We start from the raw sequence: 16,323 nt of genomic DNA on the forward strand, positions 1-16,323 counted from the left end.
CTCAACTATTTTACATTGGCATAAGAAAGTTGGCTTTGATCTGTTGTAGGGTTTGTGGAGATGTGAACCTGTATTTAAAAGGAGATGACCAGAGAGAAGCAATTGTGTATGAATGGGAGATATCCTTTAAATACGGTACACTAGCAATCTATAATTATAAAGGAGCGGCAAGGATGCTGGGTAGACCTCTTTGAGTCAGGCTTTATAGCTAAGGCACAGAAAGATGTATAAATCCAGGGCTGTCTTCCTCTTCTTGCTATTTAAAAACATTAACAAACCTGGCAAATAAAGTTTTCCCCATACTCCTTCCATTTGATTTCCATAGTATGTAATCCTGGGATCAAACAACTGTTGAGGCCCCCCATTATCACAAAAATGGGGGAGGGGGAGAAGGGAGGATATAGTTGTTAGACTTGGTCACATGGTGCTACATGGCTTTCTATGACCTTTTTCTCCCCTTATCAAAATGATCCTGCAGATATCACTGCACTGCTTCAATTTTCCCCATCTCTTTCCAGTTGCTAAAGAATCAACTGATTCCAACATTCCATCTCTCCTCCTTTCAAATGTGGTACCCCAAACACCTACTTTACAACTGAAAAGATGTAAAGAAAAATAAAATCAAGGAGAATGTAATGAAAACCGGGAGAGGTAAACTTCAGCTAACTTCTTTCAATCTCCCCCTCCTCTTTGCCAATTTTGCTCTCTTGCTTAGTAGCAAAAATTATCATGCTAATTAAGGTTCATGTTCTTCTTTATCCTTCCATACTGCTTCCCTCATTAGTCCATTTGTATAATAAAATTTGGATGTGGAGCAATTTGCGTAAGTGGACACTGGCATAGCACCTTGCTGTGGCTAAGAGACTCCCTGGTCCTCCAAAAGTGGTGTTTCTTGGATGAGGAGGCGCCAGAAAGAAGTGGGTCATGGAGCTGCAGGTAGGAACCATTAGTGGAATAATGATTTTAGTATGCCTGGGGAGATGCGGGGTGGTGGTGGTGACGAAACAGTGCTCGAGGGACAAACTTGCAAGCAGGCATCACTCACCAGAAAGCAAAGACCACTTAGGATGAGATCCATGGGCATGTGCAAAGCAGCACTGTTCACAGTCAAGGGCCTCATAACTAGAGGGGTACTAGAAGGTGACTGGCAGAATGGGAGCAATGTGAAGATATAGTAGCTTAGAACCTGACACATGAAAGAAAAGATTCCAAGGGCGGGAGGCTGCCCAGCAGTAGTATACGCAACAATAATCTCTTGGATTGGAGGCTGGCCAAGGGCGGAGCTATGCAGCTGCCAGTAGGGACATGACTAATGATCGATTTTTATTTGATTTGTATACATAGTGCCATGTTCCAAATATCTGTACTCCGTGAACATGAATTAACAAACAGTCATGTGAGTATTAAGGTGATGCTTTCTTTCTTGCTGATGAATTATTAAATCTGAACATTAGGGAATACTATATAGAGCTGTCATATGGCAGGTTTGTGAGTACAGTGACTAGGAATCCTGTGAAATCATGCAGCATTTGGCAAGAGACCTCCATTTTGAATGTGTGGGAAGCATATGAGCAATAGAAAGGTGTGCCAAGCGTGGGAATTTTTTCAACCTGTATTAGGCTTTCAGTCTAAAGCCCACTGAAGTTAATGGAAAGATTCAGTGGGCTTTAGAATAGACCCTATGAAAATAATTCTGCCAAAGCTAAATACAGAAATGGCAAAGCCACTCTCTGTTGTGGTGGTGCAGTTTCAGCGTATGTTACAATTGCCATGGCGAAGTAAGTGCAGGACAGGCATGCAGAGATATATTAAGACTGACACATCAATCAAATGGTTGCCAAGGAAACCTGTCATTTTCCAAATGAAATATGCTGGGTGACTGTTAACACTTAGAAGAAGGCCTGGGCCATGAAAGGACATGGTGCTACACAATGCTCTTGGTGAGATATTTGCACATGATATGGATCTATATTCAACTTTGGAAGACAAGGGATTTGTTATATTGCAGAGTATTCTCAAATCATATTATAAAATCTCTTCTTAGTTTTTGTTCAATCAAATTTCTGACATCTGTGAAAGAATATGCCCATAACTATTAATGCTGGGGGCGAGAGAAATATTACTTATGTTCTTCACCACTGACGCATAGCTCCAGAATAACACAACATGGTTCTTCATTAGTTTTCTTGTCTCCTACGTTGAGAACTAATTTAACAGAACTGCACTCTCTCTCTCACAAGTGCAGGTATGGTGACTTTCAAGAGTTTTTGGGGAAATATTGGGGAAAAAAAGTTACAGAGAGGAGATAATGTTGGACACAAACATCAAATCTGATATTTACAGTTCGGCCTGTTTGTGCACAGCTTGCATCTCTGTCAGTAATGATGCTTTATCCAGCCACTATTTCATATCTGCTATCAAGGGCTGGAAGCTTCTTGGCTATTTTAAACCCGCAGCATTAGCAATTTCTATACTACCATGTATATAAAAGACTATGCCTACCCATCAACCAGTTAATTCAAGATGCTGTAACAACATGGAACTACTATGTTAAAATGTCTCATAGAAAACGAACCAGCTTGGAGTGTGAACTGTGCAGAGCAACCAAATGCCATAAGTCTGATTCCTTCCCAATGGACTATTGCTGAAACTAGGTCAGATAATACTGAAGTCATCTGAAAACTTAACAGGAAAAAATTAATGTAGGCCAGACTGCATGTCATAAACAGATAGTTAAGGGCTAAAGTCTCTTTTACCTGTAAAGGGTTAACAAGCTCAGTAACCTGATGAACACCTGACCAGAGGACCAATCAAGGGACAAGATAATTTCAAATCTATGTGGAGGGAAGGCTTTGTCTGTGTCCTTTGTTTGGATTGCTGTTCTCTCTTTGGATTTAAGAGAGGCCAGACATATTCTTCAAGTTCTCCAAGGTTTCCTGAAGTATTTTCTCCTATTCAGTATAGTGAGTATTAGAAGGCGGTTTAGTCTTATAATTGATTTCTACATTTGCAATTGTGTGTTTGCTGAAGAAATATCTTTATTTCTGTTTGCTGTTACTTTGATTATTCTGAGAAAGGAGGCGGGGGAGAGGGGGAAGCCTCTCCAGGTTTATAAGTTAGACCCTGTATTTTTGCATCCTGGTAATACAGAGATAGTGTACTTTTTTTTCTTCCTTTAATAAAATCTTTTCTTTTTAGAACTTGATTGATTTCTTCCCTTGTTTGGATTTTCAGGGGAAGGGGAGGGGGGAAAAGTGAATCCCTCTTTGTTTTGATTCAAGGAGTTTGAATCTGTGGTGATCTCTCCCAACGGCTAGGGGAGGGGGGAAGAAGGTGGGAGGGGAATAGATTATTTCCCTTTGTGTTGAGATTCAAGGAGTTTGGATCTGTGTTCCCCAGGGAAAGTTGGGGGAACAGGGAGTGTGCCAGACACTAAAAACTTGGCTGGTGGCAGCGTTTACCAGATCTAAACTAGGATTTAGTTTAGAGGAGTCCACACAGGTCCCCATCTTGTGAACGCTAGAGTTCAAAGTGGGGAATAAACCTATGACACTGCATCTCTGAAATAACAGCACTGAGGGCTTTGAAACTGTACTTCACAAAAGTTTTAAAACTCTGCATAAATCTAATGAAAGCAGAAACAATTACATTGTTTCTCATGTTTCAGCCATGCTGAGACAGAACACTGGGATTCAGCTACTTGTGTACTAGAGCCATGTGTTGTTATTTTTTCAGCTTGAATGGCAACTTCTCTGATGCCAAAGCAGCCATTCAAAGCATTGTTAAACAGATACTGCTACAGAATGCCAAATATGTCAAAATACAACTTCAAAATAAGAATTATTAATAAAGAAGTAAAGGGTTATTGACTTACGCATGAAGAAACAAGTAAAGAGAAGGTAGGACTAAGATGTTCCCACAAAAATATAGAGGATCTGTAGTGAATAGCTGTCATTTTATCTGACAGAACGATACATTTTGGCAACCCCTTTAAAATATAAAGCTATCAGGTTTTGACATCTTTTGGTATGGCAAAGTCATTTTCTGAAGCTTTGCCAAGCCATGTTTCCTATGAGAAATTATCAGTTGTCCTTGAGGATCTTTAAGTTGGTTGCTATTGCACCCTTCTTCCTCTGATGGTTGCAAGCCTTTTTTAAAAAAAATGCAATTTAACAATAATGTCTGTTTTCTTGAACACTGAGGGCAAATTATTTTTACTTGAGTGACTAAAGGTAGCCTAAGTGTGGCCCTGATCCTGGAACTGGATGAGGGTAGGTGGACCCTGGCGCCTACATGGAATCTCATTGACTTCACGGGTTAGCCCACATTGAGCTGACTGCAGGACTGAGGCTGGTCTGAACTTCAGAACAGCTGAACACTTGCAGGTCCAGGTCCTACTTAGTCCAATGGGAAAAATGAGTGCACAGCACTTCTGACGATCAGACCATTTATTTAGGTACCTATCTACAGGCTCCCAAATTTGAACATTGTGGCTTGAATACCTTTATTTAACAGTTATAGTAGAGAGTAAATCACTACAAACATATACTGGTATTATTTATAGGTCTATTTAAGTTATTTATATGTCATTAGAAAACACTAACATGCACATTGTTGTGTATCTTAGTTTAAGAAAACTTCGAATCATGAACAATGCATATTATTTTTTAAAATTAATACTTATTTCCAAATGGCTGCTGTATTCATGCTATCAAATGATCAGACATTGTCTTCAAAGCCCTGCTTATCAGTAGCAACTATTTGGTAACCAGTCAAACAACAAAAATAAGCATGACAAGGTGGGTGAGGTAATATCTTTTATTGGACCAACTTCTGTTGGTGAGAGAGACAAGCGTGTAAGCTCAAAAACTTGTATCTCTTGCCAACAGAAGTTGGTCTAATAAATTATATTACCTCACCCACCTTGTCTCTCTCATATCTTGGGACCAACACACCTACAACACTACATACAAAAACAGGCATCACCTCCATAAAATCCATATGACTTTGGACTGCTGTTACCATTGCAGCTAAGCTTTACCTCTTTTCGGGTTGCCTAGACTAGATGACCTAATACTTTTCCCACCTCTAATTCACATAATAGTAAAGTAGAACAATAACTGAATTTCAGTCTTATATGTTAAGGGCTGAGTAAGGTCTGTTCTTGGCCTCACTCTTTCTTAACTACTTCCTTGTGTGGGCAGCAGGACTGTAATGTACTTCTGTAATCACATTTCTGTACCCCAGTGCTTGAAATACCTGCCTCTTACACTAGAGGTGCTTAAAATATTATACATACTTTGTAAAATGCTTAGAGATAAACAGGTATTCATACAGATATGTAAAACATAGCTCAAAAAGGGATAAATGAACTTCCTTAAAACTTAGAAGTGTGTGTTTGTGTGTGTAAAGGTCATTTCCTATCAAAACACTGTATTTTAACCATGGGGAAAGACATGCAGATCAAAACGGAAGGCACCTTTAATTTAAGCAGAAATGACATTAGGCATAAGCAGACTAAACAATTGCTTAGGACCCAGGCAGCTCAGCTCCCTCCCTCCCGCCCATTAGTACTACTCCCCAAAATACCATTCACCTTAGTTAATGTGGGCTTTTTAACACGTGTACATAAGTGCTGTGTTGATGGATTGCCTGGCCCGGGGAAATAATACAATTAGGTCACTGGCTGGATTGCACTACAATAAATGGTGGATGATCAGGCAGAGGTTATGGGCCTGCTGCAGACAGATGAACAGGGTGGCTCCTTCTCGCTTTAAAGCCTATGGGGGGGGGAGTGGTCCTGCTTAGAGCCCCCGCTGGGCAGGCACCGCCTCTGACCCTACGGGCCTGCCATGTTTGAAGGCATCCGCCTCCCCTGGGTGCAGCCGGCCCCAGGATTCCGAACCGGTTTCACTGGCAGCTCGGTCAGGCTGCGCTGGGGCCGGCTCAGCCCGATCTCCTGGCTGGGCGCGGTCGGGGAGGCCCAGCGCGAGGACGGCCGTCCGGGCAGCGCGTCAGCCGGCGGGCAGGGGGCGCTGTGTGCCAGGGCTTACAATGGCGCGCCCCCCCCCTCCCCCCCGCGGGGGGGAGGGAGGGACCGGGTCACAGCGCGCAGGACGCAGACCCGGAAGCCGCACAGGGCCGCAGCATCACCGAGTTTCCGGAATACTCGTACCAGAGCGTCGTGCCGCTGTCCCAGCACGTCCCCCGAGTCCGTCCGTCCTTCCTTCCGCTTGGACGTTCACCTGCCTGGGCGGCCGCCCCCTAGCGGCGGGCGGCAGCGCTACACCCTGCTCGGCCGCTGCCTCGGGCCGGGATATCTATGGGGCGAAACGAGATGCAATGAACCCGAGAGCGAGCGAGACAGCGACGAGCGCGGCGGACACGCACCGGAGCTGCTCCATGGGGGACCGGCCGCAGTAGGAGCGGCTGCCCCCGGGTACGATCCGCCCCTGTCCCCCCCTCGGGCCTCTGGAGGAGGATGGCGACAGCGGCCGCCCCGACCCAGCTGGAAGCCGGTGGGTATCGCTGGCGGGGGGCGGCGGGCGGCGGGCGGCGCTCCCTGACGGGTGTCCCCCTTGTAACCGCGTCCCCTTCTTCTCCGCAGAGCTCTACTACCTGATCGCCCGGTTCCTGCAGTCCGGACCCTGCAGGAAATCCGCCCAGGTGAGCGGCCAGCGCGGGGCTCCGGCCGGCCCGGCCCCGCCGCCGGGGCCAGCGGGGGGACGGGCTTGGGCGGCGGAGCCGCCGCTCGCTCGCTCGCTGGGTGCCGGACTCACGTCCTTTGTGTCTCTCCCCAGGTGCTGGTGGAGGAGCTGGAGGCGCACCAGGTAGGGGCTACGGGCTGGGGCGGGCGGGCAGGTGAGAGTCGCCCGGCTCCGCAGCGGGCCCCCCTGCGGCTCCTGGGGACCCTTCGGGCGGCAGCGGGGAGGGGTCGGGGGGTGCCCTGCGGCGGGCGCCTCTCCAGGTGCTACCCGCGCGGGGGTGGGCAGGGCCTAGGAGCGGGGTAAGGATCAGCCCCCTCCCGGCCCCCCTCGCCTGGGGCCGGGCCGTGGAGCAGCCGGGGCGCGGGGCAGGGCTGGCTGGGAAGGGGGCCGGGGGAGGTGCGGGAGAGGCCGTGCCTGCGCTGACTGCCCCGTCCCCTGCCGCAGCTGATCCCCCGCCGCCTGGACTGGCAGGGCAAGGAGCACCGGAGGCGCTTCGAGGATCTGGTGAGTGAAGTTTCGCTCCAACTTCCCCGTAAGTTCCCCCGCCCGGCTGCCGCTCCCCACCGTGGGGTGAGCGCTGAGCCCAGGGGTGGGGCGGGGGGCGGCCGCCTCGCCGGTCACTGGGGGGCCGAGGGGGGAGTTACTGCCCCCGGCGCGTGTGTGCGGGAGGCTGCGAGCGAGGTGCCTGTTGTGGAGGGTTATCTGAGGGCACGAGAAAGAACTGGGGGGGAGCCTGGCGAATGGCACAACGCTTAACAAGCTGTAGTTCCGTGTTTGGGAATGGAAGCTGCCTTCTGATTGGCTGAAGCTCCAAAATACGGGAATTGAGGACAGGGCCAGTGTTTCTGCGTGGGGGAGTGGGGAGGACACCATGGCCCTGGCACAGTGCGGGGCTGCGGGCAGCCGGGGGGACAGCTGGAGCCCAAGGGTCACTTACTGCGGCTGAGTAATAACCCTGTGAGCTGTGGGCCCCTCCTCATCTATGATGACAATACCAGCCACACTTCTTTGGCCTTCTAGGATTTCAAAGCACTAACACACTGTCACCTTTAAATGGGGTCTAAATAAACCTTTTGGGAAACCTACCAGCTACAGTGATATTTCCACTTTAAAAAAAAAATTCAATGTAAATAGTTTTTTTTCCTCCATTTAAAAACAAGTAAACATTCCCCTGCAGTGCTGGAAACCCAGCCATCACAGGCAACACTAAGAACTTGAATATGAAACCATCAATCAACAAATGACACTCTGCATTGGTTGCTCTTGTTCCAGATGAGAGGAAATGCCAAATGTAAACAAAATATTGTAACAAGAAAATAGATTATTAAAACTGAAAGAACTTCCCTGAAATCCAATGTTACTGGTAAGGCAAAGAGAGTTTACAACATAAGATACTGCAATAGCTTTTTAACATCCTCAGAATGTTCCCTGTGAAGTAAGACACAAGCACCCACAGTTTGCAAGAGGGGAACTGAAAGGCAGGTTGATTGTTTAAGTGACACACAGGAAGTCACTGGACAGAGACAGTATTATGATTCAAGGGTTCCTGGCCTATGTTCAATCCATCACACCACACTGATGTAATTGACTGCCTTATTTAAACAATAAATCCTGCACAAGGTCACTTAAATGTTTCAGGAATATGTAGTAAAAATATGAAATGTTTCATATTATAGTTAGCAAGTCCAGAGATTCCATGTGCAGAGACACAAGGCAGTCAGAGAGAGTGACTCGTTTCTAGAGAAGTTGGCTCCCCTCTGCAGTGAAGCTACATATGGCCTTTAGGCCCCTGGAGGCTCTGTGGGCCTGATCTTCAGAGGGGGTGGCACCTGAAGCCCCTGTTGACTGCAGATGAAGTACTTGGGCTTTAGGCCCCTGGAGACACTCAAAGTCTAATTTTAAGAGGTCGCGGGCATCTGCAATTCCTGCTGACAGTATATGAAGTTGTGGTGGTTCTGTATGGAAGCAGCAAAGACTGGAAGAAATGAGTTGGTTTTCATTGTCTTTGGATTGTACATATCCCCCCTCTCCCAGCCCCGCGCTTTTAAAGTTACCAGGAGTTACATACAATAAAGCTTGGCATCAGTATAGGACTTTACAGTTCAGAATGACATTAAATCATTTGTATTAATTTTCACAACACCCATATTTTGCACGTATATGATCTTGACTTGCCCTGCCTGTCTGTCAGAAACTGAAGCACCTGTTTCCCTCTCCACCCCACAAATTATAATGATTGTGTGGAAGGGTGACATGGTATTACTCAAACTTTACTACATTGTTATTGACTGAATAATAAGTTTTTCATGTGACAGTGTCCCCTGGAATAGTAACTTTGAAATTAAACTTAAAAATGGGAAGTCCCCCTTACAGAGGGGACTTGCGGCATCCATACCTTGTGGTTTTTCTTTTCCCTAAGCTATGGAGAGTTGAAGGAGAATATCATGCTCCATCTAACCTCTGTCATATGGTAGTCCGGCCTGATATTTAAACTGAAAGAAAGGGAAGGGAGTAAGTACTGTGGTGAATAAAACTTCAGTGTAATATTTTTTTTCTAGGGAACCAAATATCTAGCTGCTAGGTTATTTCATGTTTGCTCTGCGATTATATCTGTGACCTGAAATGAACTCTAACAGTAGGGGAGACTGAATCTGATTTCAGGCATATATGGCATTTGCTTCAACAGTAACATTAATCTTTGCATTTTTGTTCTTTATATTATTAAATCCATCCACACTTTCTGGAGTACATTGGGGCACCTCTGGATTACCTTGTTTGTTCATCTAATGGCATTTTTTGAGGCCACATAAAATTCTTTAAAACTTTAACCTTGTACCAGTAAAATGAAGACCATAAAAGTCAGGTGGGGAAAAAAAGCTGAGAAAAAACAAGGTTTTGGAATTGTTTGCAAATGGTTGTGATTTCTATATTTTAATAGATAATTAAAAGGTTTTGCTTTCTGACTTTAAAACAGGCAGGAAATTTCCCTCATTTGCATTTTGTGTTAATATTACGTAACTAGTTAAGGTGGGTTATGGTAGAGTAAAGGAGTATAAATTAAATATTGTGTGTTTGTAGCTCTCTGTTATGGCTGCCTTCATGTTGTTCATTTTCTTTCCTGCTAGCCTTTTCTATCAGTTCCCAGAATAAAGCTTTATCTCATCTGAGGATGTTGGAGGAGTGGCTTTTCTCCAGCCATCATTATTCAGGGTTTGATATACTTGATGTCTGGATTCTTGAATGTACGTGACTATGTATATTTGGACTACTTGTCTGGCCTCAAGTGTTATGGGGGGAATCAGACATTTGAAGGTATTGTGCAGAACAGTGCCACCATCATGAGGTGCCCAGGTCACAGTGAAATTCATTGTAATAGTCTTTCTTGGAAATGTAACTGGGGATCTTGGCGATGCAGTTACCACTCATAGACTTTAAGGTCAGAAGGGACCATTATGATCATCTAATCTGACCTCCTGCACAATGCAGGCCACAGAATCTCACCCATCCACTTCAATAACAAACCTCTAACCTATGTCTGAGTTATTGAAGTCCTCAAATTGTGGTTTGAAGACCTCAAGCTGCAGAGAATCCTCCAGCAAGTGACCCCTGCCCCATGCTGCAGAGGAAGGCGAAAAACCTCCAAGGCCTCTGCCAATCTGCCCTGGAGGAAAATTCCTTCCCGACCCCAAATATGGCAATCAGTTAAACCCTGAGCATGTGGGCAGTCCTGTGCTCAGAACATCAGCTCCCACTGCTGCTCCCTCAGGGATAAAGACTGTTTATTACTCCTTACCGATCACTTTCACACTGAGGCTGTAGCTACACTTAGCACTTCAAAGCGCTGTCACGATAGTGCTTTGAAGCGCTAAGTGTAGTCGAAGCGCCAGCGCTGGGAGAGAGCTCTCCCAGCGCTGTCCGTACTCCACCTCCCTTTGGGGAATAACGGACAGCGCTGGGAGCCGCGCTCCCAGCGCTGGGGCTTTGACCACACTGGCGCTTTGCAGCGCCGCAATTTGCAGCGCTGGAGAGGGTTTGTTTTCACACCCTGCTGCAGCGCTGCAAATTTGTAAGTGTAGCCAAGCCCTGAGTTACAAACTTCTCTTTAAGAGGTTGCAGCATCACTGCTCCTTCATGCTGATGCCAATATTGACAATATAGAGAAGGCAGATAGGTGAATTGCAAAGGAAGAACTTTTGCTTGCTCCTGTAGTGTATAAACAGAGGCCTCTTTTATTTTTTCTTTATTTTTTTCCGTCTTTTCCAAATCTTAAAAAAAAAATGACTATCAAGTCTTGATTTCCCTGTTCTTGCTGCAGAATTTGAATAGAGAATGGGTTGTTTTACATCTTTTACAAAAGAAACTTTTCTCCTAAATGATAGTCAGGAGCTTGAATTCAACAGGTTTTAACAAACTCAGTGTATTATACAGTCTGACTAAATATTTGGCTTTTGGGACATGACCAGGGATATATCTTAAAAACCTGCTTTGTAGACTTTCTCTCTGTTTATAATTTTGTTTTTAATGGTATTCATAAGCAATTTTTAAAAGTACATTTTTAAAAACAGGGTTTTCTTTGTTAAATTTTAGAAAAAAGTTGCCCTCTGATTCTGTATAATTAACAATAAGAATATAATTAACAGGGATAAGAGAACTCTGGTTAATTCTTGCCTCCAATCTGCTCAAACTTCTGTGTTCTATCCAAAATCTTCTGAACTGTGAAACTTTCTCTGTATTTCTATTCTGTTTGGACCTGGTCTGGTACTTAAATGTCAGATAATATGGGACATAAGAAGTCATTTAAAATGTGCTTAAGGGCAAGCAAGAATTTTAAACATACTTGCTGAACAAAAAACTGTAGAGATTTCTGGCCAAGTGTGTATGTGTATTACTCTTCATTGAAAAGATGGGGGCGGAGGAAACAACAATTTTGGGCACTTTTACACAAGTGCTGTGACTAATGCTGTGCATCTGCTTGCATATGCGACGTGAGCAACTAAGTGAACTCTAGCAGGGATAGTCAATAGGCAGACTGTGGGCCAAATCTGGACCACTAGACGCTTTTGAACGGACCCCGAAATCTTTTTATTTACTTATAATTAGTGTTGTGGGTTTTTTTTTTCTTTCCTCTGGAGTCTGGACCTTGACTATACCTTGACCAAGAAATTTGGACCTTAACAAAAAATAATTCACTACCCAACTCTAAAGGCTTGTCTTCACTAAACTTTTTTTTAACATTGAGCTATTGATAGCCAGTGAAAATCTGCGTGTTTGTAAAGGCTAACATGGATGCTCTCCATGTGTTTGTTACAGCCTGTGTCCACACTAGCCTTCAGAAACTCTCAAAGTGCTTAGAGTTCATTGACAATCAATAATTTGAAGTTTGGATCGCGGGAGGTCTAGTGAACACACCTGCTTGGTGGTTGTGCAGGCTGGTTATCCCAGCTGGCTTGCCTCTAGCTGACTACTTTTACAGGTTTTGTTCATTACATTTAAAATGGATTTGCTGTGTCCTGGTTTCTGATGTGCTGTCTTCTTTGATTAGAGGTCTGTCTGAAGATGTGTACATGGTTCCCCGGGTTCCCTGAGACCTACTGGTTTTGGGTACTAATCCTGCAGTCTGATCTATGTAGGCATTAATTCAGTGGGACTTCATACCAATGAAAGGCTTTGCCAGTATGGATCAGATTGTGGGACTGGGTCCCAAATTCTTATCTTGTCTATCTAAGTTACTTAAAACTAGTTGTGAGATTGTGGAGCAGTTATTGATTGACATTGTCAATGCCAGTTCTAGCAAGGGAGAAGGTATCGGAAATCCTTGTACATAAGTCAGTTTGCCTCATCTCAAAAAGCCAACATTGCTTGATAATAGGGTGCTTGTAACCTATTCTGAAACCTTTTATTTTTAGAGAAGGTAGTTGAGTGGATGGTGGCTTTACAGCCACAGGTGCATTTGAATACCAGTGACATCCTGGGTGAGTTCCAGATTCTGAACTTCCTTTTGAGTTGAAACTCCACTCATCAGGGTCTTGAGTAACTTCCTGCTTACCTTATATAATGGTCAGTTATCTGTTTGGGTCCTTCTGGACTTGGTTGTTTTTTGATATGGTTGACCATTGGCTGCTGCTTTGGCAGCTGAGGGAAACTGGGTTTGGGGGAAAGTCATATCTAGAGCAGAGGGGAGAAATCGATCGTTGATGACAACTGTCCATCTACAAGGAATTTGGTATGCAGGGTGTCTCAAGATGCTATGCTATCTCCTGTATTAAATACATATGAAACTGGTGAGATCACTTCAAAGAAGAAAGTGGGGTCTGATCAATATGCTAATGAGATGCAAGTTATTAGTTCCTGCACCACAACTCCGCAAAGTCAGTCTCTAATATGACTGAGTTTGCCAAATGAATATGTTGGCGCTATCTACTCTCCATCTCTGGGAAGAAGGAAGTCTTGCTTGTGGATAAAAGCTGTCATGAAGACTCATTTTCTTTGTTTCCCATTTAGTGAGGGGCCTCTTTTACAGACAGTGAGCAGAGTTAAGAATTTAGTCACTTTTGACTTAATTGTATTATGATGACCCTTAACAGAACAATATACTCTTGTGATTGTGAGGCTTGATAGTTGAAGCTCCCTTCTAGCACTGTTTCCAGCTGCTCTTCTTCATTGCTGGCGGCAACTTGTTTCCTGCCTAGTTTGGGCAATCATGGTCATATTACATTCACACAGTGTTCTTTATGTTGGCTGCTTATGAAGTGACAGATTCACTTTAATCAGTTCTGTTTGCTCTTTAAATCCTTAAGTGTATTGGGTGTGGCTCTTCCATGAGACTTATCTTGCTATTAAATCCAGAATCTTTGGGAGAGCTCAGCATTACTGGAATTATTGTTGGTTTCTCCGAGTGCTACTTTTCCTTTTGAGAAGCAATGGTTGCTCAGGTGGCACTGAAGGGCCTGATTTTTCTGATTCCTCTCATAGTTGAATCAGAAGCATTTTATATGCTTTTAATCAAGTATTACTTTGTATTTGTCATTAGAAAATCCTCCTTTTTCATTGGCCTATTGATGTTACTTGTGGAATTGTATTGTAGAGGATGTGGCTCATCATGTTGTGCCAGGATAATACCACTGCTATTGACCATTTGGAATCCTAATGTCGTAATAATTCACCTGACAAACTACCCAGGTTGGAATGCGAGTGCTCTGTGTGCGCATATCGCTTCTTTGCAATGGATGCAATGCCAGAACTTCTGGCCCTACTTTAGTAATAAGTAGTTAGGTCTGCTGTTTGGTGAAATTAAAAGACAAATTACAATATAGCGGGACAAGGTGAGTGAGATAATAATTCTTATTGACTTGACTTCTTTTGGTGTGAGAGACAAACTTTCGAGGTTACACAGAGCTCTTCTTCCATAGACTCATTTTAGCTAATGGAAATTTTTTTCATCACATCAGAGCATGTGGGATATAACCTATAAATGCTTGCAGTGTTATAGTAGTACTGTTGGTCCCAGGATGTTAGTGAGATGAGGTGGGTGAAGTGATATCTTTTATTAGACCGACTTCTGTTGGTGAAAGAGAGAAGCTTTCACAGAGCTCTTCTTCAGGCCTGGGAAAGGTACCCAGAGTGTAAAATAGCTATTAGTGATACAGTATGTTTTCTAGTTTTCAAATCTGCAGTATGTAATTATGAATGTTCCCTTGATTGACCATAAAAAGGAGGTGGAAGCAACTGTGTGTTCTATGTTGGAAGAACAATTTAAACTGAAAATCTTAACACTGAATTTTAAATGAAATCTATTAGAAATAGCAAAAGAAAGATTGGCTTAGGAAATTTCAGATGGCCAGAGCTACTTGCTTGCTATTCATACTGGCTAATGAAAAAGTGATTTGCTTGTTTTTGTATTGGGAAATAGGCTATCTTTATCTAGGAAAGGGAAATACTGAAGAAGAATGCAGACCATTTTCTTATGATGGGAGGCTTGAATCTTACACCCCATGGGTATGGAGTAAGCTCAGTTAATGTCAGGTCTTAATGGAACCCATTCACAACAGCTAAAAACTGAGCAGACAAACCTTGTGGCTATTGTAATGTTTTCAGGTTTTTCCCCACCTCCTATTGTTTAGGTTTTAAATGGAACATGTTTGTAACAACAGTATGGGGTTGAAATGTCTGGCAAGTGAGGAAGGCCATAGTTGCTTAGCTGAGTAGTAGATACTTTATGTAAAAAGAATAAACTGGTGTGGTGAAATAGAAAATGATTCCCCAAACTGCCCTCTGCTTACTCAAAGTACTCCATTGAAAACACTGAGGTTTGGGGGATTCATGTTTCTTCTTCTCTGGCTTTCAGAATTTAAAGTCATCATGTTATACTTGAAACTATAATACAAGCTGTTGAGTTGGCTGTTGGCACGACCTTACTGGTCAATTTTTTTAGTGTCCAAGGTATTTACAGGATTCTCTTAGATATACTGGGTATAATTCATGGTGAGTTTTAAAAAAAAAAAAGTTCTTGCTTGTCTGTGTACTTAGATATTTAAATATGAACTGAACAAATAAAATGTTAAATGAAAAAAGCTCAGATGAAGAGGAAAGAAATATTTTTTTCTACCCCTACTTCCAATTTAAGGAAAAATTAAAAATGGTGTGTGGTGTTTCATGTGTTTAGGTGGCAGCCAATACACACATCCCTCCAGACTATCTTCTGAAAATCTGTGAGAGAATTGGACCCCTCTTAGACAAAGAGATCCCACAGAGTGTTCTTGGAGTGCAGACTTTACTAGGTGTAGGACGGCAATCTTTGCTAAGGGCAGCAAAAGGTAAGATTTAAAGTCCACATAATCACAACTAATTTAAACAGTTAAGAATGATTAATATTTAATACAAAGTATCTTTTAAGTTTGGTATCTGGGGAGTTTGCATACTTGTGTGAGCACTCCTCATGCTACTTTCCATGGACAGTTTCTACGTTCTAGTTACAGAACTGCTAAAACACAACCACTAGGAGAAAGTTTGGCCTTCTCTAAGGCCAGGATTATGCTAGAAAAGGTTTGCTGGTACAGTATAGCTATAATGGCAAACCCTCCAAGTGTAGATGCAGTTTATACTGGCAAAAAAGTGCATTCACTGATGAGGCTTATGTTGGTTCTAGAAGCAAAATATGCTGTACTGGCAAAAGCCTTTTTATACCAATATAGAATATTAGGGTTGGAAGGGACCTGAGGAGGTCATTTAGTCCAATCCCCAGACAGATTTTTTTCCCCAAATGGCTCTCTCAAGGATTGAACTCACAACCCTGGGTTTAGCAGGCCAATGCTCAAACCACTGAGCTATTCCTCCCCCAAGGAGGTCTGACAGTACAATGTTGCAAAAAACCCATTGCCCCTAAACGGCACCAGCAAAAGGCGCACTGACCTGAGGCTATGTTTACAGTAGCACTTTTGTTGGTCAGGAGTGTGGAAAAAAACCACCCTCCCGACTGACATAAGTTTCACCAACAAAAGCGCCAGTGTAGACAGCACTATGTTGGCAGCTTATATGGGAGACCCATATCTCCAGGTTCAGCTGTGGTTCACTGCTCCAGGCCAATGGGGGCTGCGGGAAGTGGCGCAGGCCGATGGAT

At 43.8% G+C, this 16,323-nt stretch overlaps 1 protein-coding gene and 1 long non-coding RNA gene across 6 annotated transcripts in view; one reads left to right on the forward strand and one right to left on the reverse strand.

Moving 5' to 3' along the window:
• The window catches only part of LOC120371935, a 66,424-nt gene extending 59,723 nt beyond the window's left edge, over nt 1–6,701 (reverse strand). The window contains exons 1-2 of the long non-coding RNA XR_005584656.1: nt 6,619–6,701; nt 6,176–6,320 (exon numbers count right to left, since the gene is read on the reverse strand). This is a non-coding gene — a long non-coding RNA (uncharacterized LOC120371935). The remainder of the gene's footprint in view (nt 1–6,175; nt 6,321–6,618) is intronic.
• BRWD3 (bromodomain and WD repeat domain containing 3) overlaps nt 6,310–16,323 on the forward strand; it is an 89,088-nt gene continuing 79,074 nt past the window's right edge. For all 5 annotated transcript variants that reach the window (XR_005584655.1, XM_039488407.1, XM_039488409.1 and 2 more), the window contains exons 1-5: nt 6,310–6,518; nt 6,608–6,666; nt 6,801–6,830; nt 7,152–7,211; nt 15,370–15,520. Coding sequence is in view for 4 of the 5 variants with exons in the window: in XM_039488407.1 (XP_039344341.1) it covers nt 6,482–6,518; nt 6,608–6,666; nt 6,801–6,830; nt 7,152–7,211; nt 15,370–15,520 (337 nt within the window). In the remaining variant the exon portion in view is untranslated. The remainder of the gene's footprint in view (nt 6,519–6,607; nt 6,667–6,800; nt 6,831–7,151; nt 7,212–15,369; nt 15,521–16,323) is intronic.

Source organism: Mauremys reevesii, linkage group 9, assembly GCF_016161935.1.
Source record: "Mauremys reevesii isolate NIE-2019 linkage group 9, ASM1616193v1, whole genome shotgun sequence".
NCBI classification, from domain to species: Eukaryota; Metazoa; Chordata; order Testudines; family Geoemydidae; genus Mauremys; species Mauremys reevesii.